Source organism: Lampris incognitus, chromosome 2 (genome assembly GCF_029633865.1).
Source record: "Lampris incognitus isolate fLamInc1 chromosome 2, fLamInc1.hap2, whole genome shotgun sequence".
NCBI lineage: Eukaryota > Metazoa > Chordata > Actinopteri > Lampriformes > Lampridae > Lampris > Lampris incognitus.
The window spans coordinates 85,200,017-85,214,759 of record NC_079212.1 but is presented as its reverse complement, the minus strand read 5'-3'; the positions used below and the strand labels follow the sequence as shown (position 1 = coordinate 85,214,759).

Below are 14,743 nucleotides of genomic sequence, written 5' to 3'. Positions count from 1 at the left end.
AACTAAGGGTTAAGTCATGGTTGCCCTGGCAGGTTAACGCAGGGTTAAGTTATGGTTGTCCAGCCAGTTTTCTGGTTATTCTTGCCACCTCCGCTCAGTCGAGCTGTGGTTTTGTTTTCTCTCTGATTTACCGTGGATTAAAGAAAGTTGCCTACACGGCTAAAGTGTGAACCTACGGTCTTCTCCGTTCCTTCGGCTCTACACTAGTTTGAATAAAAGCTCAAAGAAAGAAGGTTGAGTCGGTTCTCCTGGACACATGGTTTATTGAAGAAATGTTTCATCACTCAACTTATAAACAACACTGGCATAACGACGAAACCAACGACCAGCTTCATATGCAAACTGCCGCGACCATTAACTAGAGTTTCGGAGGCCACGTGGCGGCCTTTCGGTGGCCTCCGGTGTGGGAAGATGGCGGCGTGAACTCATGTTTGCAGCGGCTTCACCCAGTACCGACTATGCGGTGTCTTTGTCCACGTCTGCGTCTAAGTTTGTGTCATTGTGTGAAGTTCTTATTATGATCTTCGATTATTTTTGTTTATTTGTTTGTTTAATGGCTCGGAGAGCTGGCGTTGCATCGGCTGAGAGAGCTTGGTCTGCTGAGTCCTGTGGGCCCAAGGACCGCGGCCTTGCCTGGAGCTGCGCCCGAACAGGAAGCACCGAGGGCGGTCTGACAGAACGCGGACGCGGGGCAGGCTAAGCTAACTGCTTCTGTTCTGTTTTTTTTTTTGGCGTTTTTTGGACATTTTGGATGTGTGTTTTTATCTTTTGTGTTGCACTGCTGTGGGCTGGGTGAAACAAAATTTCGTTTCTTTTGACTTTGCAAGTGCTTGAAAGAAGTGACAAATTGTTTGTGACCCTGATTCCTGATGTGTACTATTCACAGAGGATTGGGAAATGGCTGCAATCACATCATTGTAAGATGGTGGCAGAGGTACGCTTAGATAGCCCCCCCCCCCCTCAGTTCAGGGACGGTCATTTCCTCTTCATAGATGGCCTCTATACAGACCAGCGTTCCTCCCTATCAAGGATGTGCACATCCATCCATCCATTATCCAAACCGCTCATCCTGCTCTCAGGGCCGTGAGGATGCTGGAGCCTACCCCAGCAGTCATTGTGCATCCTCATCCTTGAAAGAGTGGTCACTGGCCTGAAGATGGTGTAGACTGTGGAGTCCTGGCCTGACATGTTAGCTCTCCTGTGTTATGCCATCCTCTTGGCCAGCGTCTGTTTAGTCTCCCCGATATACAAGTCACAGCAATCCTCCTGGCACTTAACAGCTACACTATATTGCTCTGTTTGTGCCGGGGGACCTAATCCTTGGGGTGGACCAACTTCTGGTGCAGTGTGTTTTGGGGTTTGAAAGCAACTAAGACTCGGTGTTTGGAAAATACGCATCTCAGCTTTTCCGGCACCCCCGCCACATACGGAATCGCCACTGGTTTACACTTGGACAGCTGTTGTCCTCCTCTCTTCCATCGGCTGGTGCACTGTTTGGGCGACTGTGTCGGTGGGGACGTTGTCAGCTCGGTGGTACGGTGTCCTGATGACTCCTAGTTTGTGCTCCAGTGGATGATGAGAGTCAAACCTTAAGTACTGATCAGTATGTGTGTTCACCGACCACATTAACTGTTCATCAGGGAGAATGTGAAAAATGACAGGTTAGACTGTGAAATGCAACTGGTGATTGGAGACATTTGAATGTTGATGTTTACCATAAACCAACACATTCTTAGCAGTGCTGAAGGTTTGACCCTCATCATATTCACAACCAAGGTTTCCCAGCAGAACATCACCCAGAGCAGAGACAGTACAAGCCTGTTTCATGCCATAAGCAATCATCGGTTGTCAATCTCTCTCTCTCTCTTGCTCTCTCTCTCTCTCTCTCTCTCTCTCTCTCTCTCTCTCTCTCTCTCTCTCTATATATATATATATACGTGTGTGTATATATATATATGTAGATATATATATATATATATATATATATATATATATATATATACACACACACACACATATATATATATACACATTCATCTTCAACCGCTTCTCTGGGGTTGGGTCACGGTGGCAGCAAGCTAAGTAGGGCACTCCAGACATTCCTCTCCCCAGCAACGCTCTCCAGCTCCTCCTGGGGGATCCCAAGGCGTTTCCAGGCCAGATTGGACATGTAGTCCCTCCAGTGAGTTCTGGGTCTACCCCAGGGTTTCCTCCCAGTTGGCCGTTCCCGGAAAACCTCCAAAGGAAGGCGCCCAGGAGGCATCCTAATCAGATGCCCGAACCACCTCAACAGGCTCCTTTCGACGTGAACGGAACAGCAGCTCTACTCCGAGCTCCCTCCAGATGTCCGAGATCCTCACCCTATCTCTAAGGCTGAGCCCAGACACCCTACGGCATCGCAGATATATCGATCCATCCATCCATTATCTGAACCGCTTATCCGGCTCTCAGCGTCGCGGGGATGCTGGAGCCTATTCCAGCAGTCACTGGGCAGCAGGCGGGGAGACACCCTGAACAGGCTGCCAGGCCATCGCAGGGCAGATAGATATATTTAAATATATATAAAATTGATGTGACGAACATCAACACCACAAATTCATTTGTCATTCCATAACACCCTTGGCGAATCTGGCTGATCACGCATGAAAAACTGATGTTCCAGTCAACGTTCTGCTCCCTGTATCTTTGGTGTTGGATCTAGTGTCGGGCTTACCCTGGTCCATGCAAATGACTGGTTTGATCATCTCACATGAATTGGACTGTTGGTACGGTGCGAGACTTAGAAAAGGCCTGATAGTGGTGGATTGTTAAAACCTAGTAATGACGGGCCGAGCGAGGGAGAGAGGCTGGAATGTTAAATGACAGAGAGGAAACTCAGAACAGAAATTCCAAAGGAAGGAGGGGAGCCTTGTTATCACGGAACATTTATCTCCTCTTCCTTTTCATTAAAATCGCTTCTCTCTGATCCTGTTCCTCCATTACCCAAGACTCCTATTACCCCCCCCCTTCTCCTGTACAAATCCACTGGCGTAAAAGGCCAATAATTTTTCTCAACTTTCTTTCCTCCCTCCACCCTTTCCTCGTCCCTCTCTCCGCCCTCTCTGCTTCCACCCCTCCTCGTACGGGCCACAGACTTTACTGGTTGCCAGGCTGCTGTTGCTGTGTGAACTATTTCACTTCACGCCTGGCTTCCTGTCTGTTTCTGCACAGTCACACAAGGTTTCACTTTCAAACCACGGATCATTCCTATTACATTTGAATTCCCGTTTTGTTTTCCCTTTTAACCGCCATTTGAATTCCTTTTTTACTTGTTTTGTGTGTGTAGACAGACAGATGAGACTACAAAACAAACTTTCTAACTTTGTTTGTCCTGTTGTGTGAGGACATATTCATGGGCCCATGTCGGCATTCACATTCAAGAAAACCGAGAGGCCTGTGGAGCTGCAGTGTGCCTGCGAAAGGACAGTGTCACTGTAAAACTATATTTCATGACCATCTACTGAAACACTGCAGCTTTTCATGTCTGCCAGCAAATACCCGGATGAAAACTGATTCCTGTATGCCCTCCCTCCCCCCACACAGCAACAGGAGCAGGACCCTACCAATCTCTACATCTCCAACCTGCCGGTGTCCATGGATGAGCAGGAGCTGGAGAGCATGCTCAAGTCCTTTGGCCAGGTTATCTCCACCCGCATCCTCCGTGACACCAACGGGACCAGCCGCGGTGTGGGGTTTGCCAGGTCAGACCATAGCGAGCTGACACCATTCACTTGTCAAGTGTGGTTTTGATTGGCAATGATGAGCTAGTTGGAGTGCTGTTCAGGCGGATCCAGGCCTTGTAACTGCAAACTGTATTTCACATGTGGGAGTAAACTTGACTTTGCTCACATTTCAGAATGGAATCCACAGAGAAGTGTGAGGCCATTATTCAGCATTTCAATGGCAAATTCATCAAGACTCCACCTGGAGTGCCTGGTGAGAAAATTGATTTTTTTTTTCACACAGTGGAAATCAGATAATGGTTCTGCTTTTTCGTCCGAGCTCGAGTTTGTCTTTTTTTTCTGTGGCCCTGGAATTCAATCTTTTATTTGCTCTGTTGCTTTCATAGTGCCTACAGAGCCCTTATTATGTAAGTTTGCAGACGGGGGTCAGAAGAGGAGGCAGAACCAGGGGAAATACCTTCACAATGGAAGGCCTTGGGCCAGAGATGGGGAGACGGTAAGACTGATCATCAAGCTAATAAACCCTGCTCTGCATGGTTCTTTCAAGCTAACAGTTTGGGGTTGTGCAAGCTGATGTAAGAATATGTTAGAATATCACTTTTTTCATTTTATATTGGTCCAAATTGGCTGTGCTAGCCAACTGCTTTAGTACTGACTCCACCAGTGAATGCATGACTTCAGAGGTTCTGAATCCTGTGTTGTTTTCCCAGGGAGGAATGACGCTTGCGTATGACCCCACGGCCTTACAGAATGGGTGAGTGTCATGGAGTGACAGGAGGCAGTCTCACCCCTCCACAGCAGCCATGCTCTCAAAAAGTTGTGAAATGCTGCCCCCTCGTGGCACATGGAGAAATGCAAGGCATAATGTTTGTGTGTCGTCGATAAATTGCACAGCTGCATGTACATAAAATGGTTGATTACATGATCCAGCCGGTCACCAAGTTCACTTAAATGTGTGCTGTGCCTGTTCCACAGCTTCTACTCCTCACCCTATAGTCTGGCCCCAAGCCGAATGATCACCCAGACGTCCCTCTCCCCCTACATGCATTCTCCAGTCTCGTCCTACCAGGTGGGAAATAAAATCAGCATCTATCTAGCTAGCTATCTATCTATAAGTCTGACAACCCAGCTAGTGTCATCCAAACCGTTGTGTTTTTATGTGTGACCTCTGACCTTCAGGTACATAATCCATCCTGGATGCATCATCAGTCATACCTCATGCAGCCAGCCGTGAGTACTATGTCTCCTCCACCTTTCTCTGATACCACAGTGTACCCTTCCTTCCCGGCCAACCCTGATAGAAAAGCGTTTCATGGGTGTGTCCCCTAAAATCCTCGCCTCATGAGCTCCAATAGCTATGTTGTCATGTGTGCCAGCCAGCGCAGGTTAGACTCTGTGACCTGCCAGTATGTCTCTACTGATGTTTTATTTATCTTCATGGTGTTAAAGGCAGAGTATGTAAGAGTTTCAAGATAATGTAGCTTAAAATCCTTTCATTCAGTGTGGAGAAATGGTGGCCAAATGAAGGTCTCATCATTTCTCATTTACTTTATATGTTCATCTTAAAGGTCTCATGAAATGAAACATGTATTTTCATTCATGTTACCTCTTTTAGCTGCTTTAAATTTATATGTATTTGCAACACTATGTTTTCAAAATTCACCAAAAACATCTTTTTTCATTTTGTGTTCATAAGAATAATGCAGTTACTTCATCCTGTACTAGCTGTACACAAAAATGGATCTAATGAATGGGAGTGAGATTGAGAGAAGACAAATGATCTGATGCCCCCAAATTGAAACTAACCAACAGCACATATTGTTGTTCACATTCTTCTAAAAATACCTGGCTGTTGTTTGGCTAATAGTTAAATGAAACCTCCTCTCCCTACAAAATCCCACACAACAGCTAGGTCAACCTGCAGAAGTTGGTGGTGCTCTCAGTGCCGTTGCATGGGAGCTTTACAGTTCTTCTGGATTTCAAAATGGCTCCTCTTGTCTAGTGCGGGTCCATCTCATACTCTAGAAACATTTGGCCTCCACCACATATTTCCCAAGGATGGGGGCACAATTGAAATTTGGCAGAGGAGCAGCCAGTCATAGTAGATATGCTACATAGCTGTTAGCATAGCTGGCAGCAGCAGTTTACTGATGTGGTAATGGAAAGTAGCTAGCCAAACACTGTGTCTCTATTTGCAGACTTACAGGTTTACAGGCATTTATAGTATATCCCGAGACTGGGAACCAGACAAATGTGCGAGCTCATGTTTTACATTTGCTCTGGCATATACACATCTGCCCTGTCATTCAGACAGATTTCCAACTGACCAATCACAACCATTCATCTAATATCTGTGAATGTTCTCATTCATCCAGGTCATGGTTACCCAAAGGAATTGAATCAAGTGCAACTGGACTTGGTATATATCCGTGAAGACGTTTCGCCTCTCATCCAAGAGGCTTCCTCAGTTCGTGCCTTTCTGACCAGACCAAGCTAGTCTGACTGGCTGGTGATGAGACTCAGAATTTATCCTCTAGGAGTCGTTGTCAGAGCTATTGATATGCGTGGCTCTTTGTGATCCGATCTTTACCAACGCCAGTCGCTAACAGAGCCATAGATATGAGTGACTCTTTTGTGTACTGATGTTTGGCCGCACCCATCGTTATTGGAGCTATTGGTATGCGTGGCTCTCCTGTGCTCTGATGTCCAGCCGCGCCCGTCGCCATCGGAGCACTTGATTCAACTCCTTTGGACATTCATTTAATAGCCTTTTTTTTTTACCCTGATCCTGTATTCCAGGAACTCTGCCTCTGATTGGCTAGTACTTGTTGGTTAGGTTGGTTAGGGTTAGGGTGGGGTTAGCCAATCAGAGGCAGAGTAGGGGAGGGTCTTCCCAGAATAAGGGTGGGAGAAAAAAATAACTATAATAATAATAATAACTATAAAAATAACTAAATAACATCTGGTTCTCAGGCTAGTATCTCCCCATATCCCCTATATTAGTAGTGCACTCTAAAGAAGCCTGTTTTGGAAAGTCTTATTTGTGCAGTGTTTGAGCATTCAAATTATGCATGTTGCTGGGCTACATCATGACAGTTGTCTGGTATGGATATCAGCTAGCGGGATAAAGATGGAGATATTCCATTGCCTACTGCTAGCAGTCAAACAGCCACAGAAACTCCTTTCTGCTTATGTGTACCGCCTCCTGGTTTACTTTTTAGTTTTGGCTATTAGCGCTGTTGGCCTTTGACTATCAGCAACAGGAGATTCTGGCACTGGTGGAGTTGTTACAGTAGTGTTTATGCTTGCTCAATAATCCAGGTAAGGAAATCCCAGAAGGTGGAATCAGTTCATCTGGACATGTTTATTGAGAGAGATTTCATCACTCATCTAACGCCCCCTTTCCACTACATGGTACCGACTCGCAGAGTGTTGTTTTCCGTTACCGTAACACAGTACCCCCTCAGTGTAGCTGGTCTGCGTTGATTTTGGTACCCACTCCAGTTATTTTGGAACCTCGACAAAGGTGGTACCAGAAAAGTGATAACAGTTACCAAAATGCCAGTACTTTCCAGTAATGAGCCGCTACCATGTAGTGGAAATGTGGCATAAGTGACCTCTTCAGTCTCAACTGACTGCAGGTATCAATACAGTGCCGTAACGACCAAAACCCATGACCAGTTTCATATGCAAATATGGGTGTGACCATTAACTTGAGTTACAATGGCCATGTGTATTATTCACAGAGGGTTGGGGAATAGTTGCAATCATAGCATTGTAAAATGGTGACAGATGTACTCAGGAAAGATGGCAGCGTGAATTTGCTTTTGCAGCGGCCTCACCCAGTACCTGTGTGGGAAGAGGGTGGCGCGAACTTACGTTTGCGGCGGCCTAACCTGGTACCGTCCATGCAGTGTCTTTGTCCACGTCTGCGTCTAAGTTTGTTTTGTCTTCATTTGATGGCTGGGAGAGCTGGCATTGGATCAGTTGGGACAGCTTCGTCTGCTACGTCCTGGGCCCGAGGAGGTAACACCAAGGGTGGTCTGACAGGACGCAGAAGCGGGGCAGGCTAAGGTAACTGTTAGGCCATGCAGACCGGCAGTTCCGATAACACCAAGGGCGGTCTGGCAGTGGCCTTGCCTAGTGTTGACTGTGTTTCAGTGTCGTTGTGTGGAGGGTGGGGAGGTGTGTTGAAGATGTCTGGCTGGGAGAGCTGGCGCTGGATCGGTTGAGGAAGCCTGGTTTGCTGCATCCAGTGGGCCCAGGGACCATAGCCCTGCTTGGAGCTGTGCCCGAAGAGGAAAGACCGCGGGCAATCTCACAGTGCAGCAGGCTAAGCTAACTGCTAGTCTATGCAGACCGGCAGTTCCGACAGTCATCCTGGCTGGTGTTCGTTCCCTTGGACAGTGATTTTTTTTTTTTGTTGATGTTTTTGGGAAATTTGGGATGTGTGTTTTTGTCTTTTGTGTTATACTGCTGTGGACTGGGGGAAACGGAATTTTGTTTCTTTTGTGTACACAAGTACATGAAAGAAATGACAATAAATTGTTCCTGACTCCTGATCTTGACACAGATGGCCTCTTTGACTCCCCATTCAAACCAGTGTTCCTCCATATCAAGGATGGTCACATCCTCATCCTTGAAAGAGTGGCCACTGGCCTGTAGGTGGTGTAGACTGTGTAGTCCTGGTCTGATGTGTTAGCTGTCCTGTGTTTCCCTAATGTACAAGTCACGGCACTCCTCCTGGTACTTAACAGCTACACTATATTGCTCTGTTTGTGCCGGGGGACCCGATCCTTGGGGTGGGCCATGTCAACATCTTACGATGCTGTGATTGCAAACATTTCCAAATCCTCTGTGAATAGTACACATGGCCATTGTAACTCTAGTTAATGATAGCACCCATATTTGCATATGAAACTGGTGGTTGGTTTGGGTCGTTATGTCACTGTATTGTTTATAATGGTGGGGACACCTGCAGTCACTGTATTGTTTATAAGGGTGGGACACCTGCAGTCACTGTATTGTTTATAAGGGTGGGGTACCTGCAGTCACTGTATTGTTTATAAGGGTGGGGACACCTGCAGTCACTGTATTGTTTGTAAGGGTGGGGTACCTGCAGTCACTGTATTGTTTATAAGGGTGAGGTACCTGCAGTCACTGTATTGTTTATAAGGGTGGGACCCCTGCTGTCACTGTATTGTTTATAAGGTTGGGACACCTGCAGTCAGGTGAGACTGAAGAGGTCACGTTGTGTCCAGATGAACTGAGTCAACTGTCTTTGATATCCTTACCTGGATTATGGAGCATGCATGAAGACAGTAATGTAGCACAACTTCTCCAGGGCCAGAATCTCCTATGGTTGGCAGTCAATGGCAAACAGTGCTGATAACCAAACCTGTCCAGATGAACCGATTCAGCAGTCTGTGGTGTGTTAGATAAGGCACAATGACAGTCTGCTTGCTCAGTCAAAGAGTTTGTACATGCCCTGGAGGAGGCAGGAGGCAGGGCTGTTGTTTCTGTTAAAGCCCTTCTTCACCTGTGCATGCAGTGGTAGGAATACAACATTTAGTTAGGCAGGGAGAATTTAATTTAAAGCCCAGAATTGTGTGTGTGTGTGTGTGTGTGTGTGTGTGTGTGTGTGTGTGTGTGTGTGTGTATGTGTATGTGTATGTGTACGGCTCCACAGGGCACAGTCCTGACCCCGAGCATGGACCATGCCATGTCCATCCAGCCTACGTCCATCATGGGACCTCTTACCCAACAGCTCAGCCACCTGTCCTTGGGCAGCACAGGCACTGTCAGTACCAGTCATTCTTCAGCACACGTGCACACATGCATGCACACACACACACAAATGCATACACACATATACTCGCACACACCCATATTCATGCACAAAGACAAACACTCCCACAGAACCATCCAGTGCATCATCATTATTGTCCCAAAATGGTTCATACATCAGTCTGAGTAAACCTTTTTAATTACTCTCTGCTGAACACACTGTACACTGGTACTGCGCTCTAAGTGTGTATTTTCCTGTGACCTGTCTCAACAGTACATGCCTGCCAACACTACTATGCAGGGGACCTACATCCCCCAGTACACCCCAGTGCCTCCCTCCAGTGTCTCAGTTGAGGTAGGAAGCCCGACAGCCCGTGTCCAACTCATACTGGGATGACTGATACTTCATCCCATGTAGTTATGGAGGAATTATTCATGTGTGTGCTGTGGCTTGGACAAAAGCTCAAGTAGGACTGGACTGAATGTCGTCGTAGACTGTAGTTAAGGATGGACCAATGTCACTTTTTCACTACCGTGTCAAAGTACGAATCTGGAAGAATTGGCTGACCAGTACTTTTGCTGAACAGTGCAGACTTACACCATTAGTTTGGGGGTCAGTGGGTAAAATAGTTGAGGTAGAATCCATAGAAGCCATTTTGCTTTTATTTATGACATATTACTCATGGTTTTTGGTGTCCGATTTTAGTCTTGGTTAAAATCTCTGACACTTAACCTCAATTTTAGCCTGGTATCGACCCAGTATCAGATACCAGTACCTGTATCAGTGCGCCCCTAACATAATTTACTCATTTTTAATTCAGAGCTGTATCGGCTGCTTCTCTTGCTTCATGGTGTTGCTTAACAATGTTTAGCACACACAATTTCATCACTAATAAAAGCAAACTTTTTTTTGAAGGAGAATGGAGGCCAACAGCAACAGGTTGCCATGGAGACGCCTGCAGAACACACAAACTACTCGTACCAACACACCAAGTGAAGCTAAGGTACTGACAGGTTCTCCATCCTGTCCATTGTAGGTCACGTACTTGTGTGCACAGCTGCAGCAGGCTAACGGATCTTCTGCATGATCCAGCAGCCACAGAACTATTGACAGGTGTTAGTGTGGGCTCTGTCTTTCTGTCGGTCTATCTTTCTGTCTGTCTTGTCTGTCTTACTGTCTGTCTGTCACTGTGTCTGTCTGTCTATCTTACTGTCTGTCTGTGTATGTCAGTCTGTCTGTGCCATCAAACAGACCCATTACTGATGTTATTAGCTGCAGCTGTGTTTATCCTGCTATGCTTACATCACAGAGTACCAAGACCAGCCTGCCATGTTTTTAACCTTTACATGTTTTGAACTTGTAGATGACAGCAGACTCACTGAATGCTGTAGGGTTTAGTTACTCTTTAAAAAGTGTTGGCATGTCACAGCCTAACAGCATGAGTCAAGTACACCACCCACAGACGGTAACACATTCTATAAAAACGTCGCTCTACTGCACACTGACAGATGATCTTTCATACAAGAAATGAGGTGCCCCGTGTTGCTAGCAGGTTGTTTTTAAAGAGTATTCGTTTTTTCTTATAAACATATTCCAGTGCTTATCAAACCCTTTCATTTGTCGTTCTTTGGGAATCAGGAACACTTCATTTGTTTATTTATTTGAAATATCGTTTCACCCAGCCTGCAGCAGTGCAACACAAATACAAAAACACATCCCAAAACCACAAGAACACATATATCAAACTACAAAAAATCACTGTCCGAGAGAACCAACGCAGGATGACTATCAGAACTGCCAGTCTCCTTTGGCTAGCAGTGAGCTTAGCTTCATGGGCTAGCAGTTAGCTTAACCTGCCCCCCTTCCGCATCCTGTCAGACCGCCCTCTGTGTTACCTCCTTCATACGCATATTCATATTTTCTGAATGTTTTTCTCCCAACATATTAGCATTTCAGGATGTGACTGCGAGTAAGATTGTGTCATCAAACAAAAAGTGCGGGAATTAGTTAACGGAGAAGTAGTAATGATGAGAACATCACACTGACAGTCTGATGAAAGCGCCACAGAATGCTCAGACCATCTGAGGACACCAACACTCATGCGTCTCTTTCAGCTGCCGGAGGCGAGGGGCCGAGGGCACACGATGAGCCGCGTGGGAAGGATTCCTCTGCAGGACAGACGTGCTCGGGACCCTCAGCAAGCACCGGACCCAAACATGGATGGCAAGAGGAACATATGTGTCATGGAAACTAGGATGACACTCTTACTTCATTGGAGTTTTCCTGCTCTTTTCTCCAAGAGCCGATCAACCAAAGGTGGGAGCGTTCTTCAGAGAAACGTTGATGTATTTTGTTAACTGACAAAAAGAATTTAAAAAAGAAAAAAAAACGCTAAGAAAGGAGGAAAAGACACAGAGCATTATTTTTGTGCACGTAATATAACAAATTCTTATTTTAAAAAAAAAGCATTCTGGAAGTTTCAGAGTGATTCAAGGAAAAGAGTTACAACACAATGTGTCTTCTATTTTTTTGTAAGATATGCAAACTTTGATTTTTATTTCCTGATGTCTGTTTTTTGACATTCTATTTGCAGCAGTAGGATAACAATTTGTACAGATTAAAAAAAAAAATCAAAAGACTTTAGTTGGTGTGATGTTTGGTAATTATTTAAATCATAGGAAGCAAACCGTTTAAAGCCACCTGCAGCTGCCATGCTGGAGACCGTCATGTTGGCCGCAGGTTAGAAACTCTTAACGGGGTGGTGAGGTGATCTCCGCACCATATAAACCCTGGTTTCACCCTGGATCTCTGGGTGAAAGACAATCATGAATATTTCCATTTATGTTTTTTGAGTTCCAAGAACATTTAAATTTGGCAGGGTATTTAATGCTGTAGTTTATGTAGATGTGGGCGTGGGTTGTAAAACAGTCTACAGATTTAAAGGTGTCTAGATGCCAGGCAGCACATTCATGCATTCTGGCATTGGGAAACTGTAAAAGTATTATGAGGTGCTGAGGCAAAGCTCCAATATTTCATTGGGAGACCTCAGTTGTGTGTCATTATTGATGATAATTTAGTTTATGTCCTACCACGTCCTGTTGTCAGTCTAAAGCCAGTAGGGAGACATTACCAGAAAGGAAGTACTGTGTTCACATGTGTCACTGAGGCTGCAGAGATGTTCTACAGAGAGGCTCTGCAGAGATGTTCTGTAGAGATGCTCTGCAGGGATGCTCTGCAGAGATGTTCTGCAGAGATGTTCTGCCGAGATGCTCTGCAGAGATGTTCTGCAGAGATGTTCTGCAGAGATGCTCTGTAGAGATGCTCTGCAGAGAGGCTCTGTAGAGGTGTTCTGCAGAGATGCTCTGTAGAGATGTTCTGGAAGACCCCTGCATCCTTCCCGTGTCTCTCAGCATGGCCCTCAGCTGGCTTTAAGCGGTTTGCTTGTGATAGATCTTCAGGTATAAATAACAACTCCAACTTTAGTGATAATTAAACATGCTTTAGAGCTGAAGATTACTACGAAGTGTGTGTACAAAAGAACAAAGTAATAACTAAATTAAGAGAAACGAGGGAAATCAAATTGGGGGCTGAGAGTCCCAGAAATAAAAGTGATGGGAAAGGGAGCTGTAAGGTTTTTTGTTTTGTTTTGTTTTTTTTTTTTTTCAATGCTGCTTTTGTCACCTGAGTTTGATTTTCTGACTTTCAGTGATTTTTCTCTTTTGTTTTTTGTTTGTAGATAGTAAACTGTTTTTGTTTTTTGTTTTTTTGTTTCACTTGAAAGCATTTAAGCTATTTTGCCTTATTTTTGAATGACTTTATTTTCAAAATAGATTAGATGTTAGTGTTAGCTTGGTAGCGTTCCTATGAGTAGTTTCGATCTTTCCTCTGTTAGTGATGGGCGGGGTTAGTGATGCTGCATCGTTGTGCATCTGCACATGGTCCATGACAACTGTCCTCACACCGCCTCCGTTCCACAGCACTGTGCTTTCACTCTCTCGTCGTTTCTGTCTGGGCTTTTCTACAGACCTACATGTCCACAGACAGGTGTATATGTAGAAGCTTAGGGAAGAGGTGCTGGATTAAGAACCGCGGCCTGAGTCTCTTCAGCTGTTCCTGGTTGGAAAGTCTCAAACCGGTTCTGTTGTCGACGTAACAACAGACAGAAGCTCGTGTACATACAAATTATGGTCTGGTAAAAAGTTATTGAATTAAATATTGTCACTACAGGTCATGCCACCACGTGCAGTATGTCTGGATATGATAGATGAGGATCATTTGTTTCTAGAGACGTCGTGAACTCTAGCTGTTAAAACAGCAGTTTTACATCAGACTCGCGTCACCGTGGTCGTGCTGTTAGAGATGAGTTTTACAGCAGTACAGCAATGAATGAATTTCTTAATGAACCAACACTGCAAAAAAAAAAACAACCTATTTTAAGCCTTAACATTTTAGTCTGGAAACAACTGCCTGACACAGTCCAGGGTTCAACACTCAGCGGTGTGTATGAAGACAATGACGCACTTTCTCACACCTTAGCCAGCATTTCATCCGCGTCTGACATGAGATAAGGAAGAGCGCGTCTTCCTGTCCTCCAGCCACTGAGGTGTTCCAGCCAGTGAAAAGTCGTTTTTCAAGCCTTATTTCAGGCACGGTTTAAAAGACTGTTGCCCTTTTGTCATTGCTCTTCTTTGCAACCAAAAACAGCATCGCCATCCATTCATTTGACAAGCTTGACCTCAGCAGGGAGAAGTGCTGCAGACTCGAGCTGCAGAGGAACATCTCCTCTGAGGTGGGCGGTCACAAGTCTCTATGCTGTGACTCCCCACCTCAGCAGGGAGAAGTGCTGCAGACTCGGCTGCAGAGGAACGGCTCCTCTGAGGTGGGCGGTCACAAGTCTCCATGCCGTGACTCCCCACCTCAGCAGAGAGAAGTGCTGCAGACTCGGCTGCAGAGGAACGGCTCCTCTGAAGTGGGCGGTCACAGGTCTCCATGCTGTGCCTCGTTCAGGTTCCACGACATATGTCAAGTGTCAGTAGGTGTGTTGACACACACACCGTATTCCACCATCTGACTCACCTTTAGCTTTGTTAAGGTTTTATTTGGAGTATTCATCCTACAGTGTGTCTTCACAACCAAATGGTAAATATCCTCATGTAAAATGAGTGACGAATTGAGATTAAAACTGTGGGAAGGGGCGTCCAGGTAGCGTGGCAGTCTATTCCGTTGCCTACCA

General features: G+C 45.5%; 1 protein-coding gene across 4 annotated transcripts in view; it reads left to right on the top strand.

Annotated features, from left to right (window-relative positions):
- The window catches only part of LOC130106905 (RNA-binding motif, single-stranded-interacting protein 2-like), a 223,290-nt gene that overhangs the window by 186,337 nt on the left and 22,210 nt on the right, over nucleotides 1–14,743 (top strand). For 2 of the 4 annotated variants that reach the window (XR_008809778.1, XR_008809777.1), the window contains exons 5-14: nucleotides 3,583–3,740; nucleotides 3,896–3,975; nucleotides 4,109–4,218; nucleotides 4,433–4,476; nucleotides 4,698–4,791; nucleotides 4,902–4,952; nucleotides 9,412–9,522; nucleotides 9,784–9,864; nucleotides 10,426–10,513; nucleotides 11,625–11,826. Coding sequence is in view for 1 of the 4 variants with exons in the window: in XM_056273217.1 (XP_056129192.1) it covers nucleotides 3,583–3,740; nucleotides 3,896–3,975; nucleotides 4,109–4,218; nucleotides 4,433–4,476; nucleotides 4,698–4,791; nucleotides 4,902–4,952; nucleotides 9,412–9,522; nucleotides 9,784–9,864; nucleotides 10,426–10,506 (810 nt within the window). In the remaining 3 variants the exon portion in view is untranslated. Of the gene's footprint in view, nucleotides 1–3,582; nucleotides 3,741–3,895; nucleotides 3,976–4,108; nucleotides 4,219–4,432; nucleotides 4,477–4,697; nucleotides 4,792–4,901; nucleotides 4,953–9,411; nucleotides 9,523–9,783; nucleotides 9,865–10,425; nucleotides 10,514–11,624; nucleotides 14,238–14,743 lie in introns of those variants that run through there. The other 2 variants (XR_008809779.1, XM_056273217.1) reach the window with 2 other exon arrangements.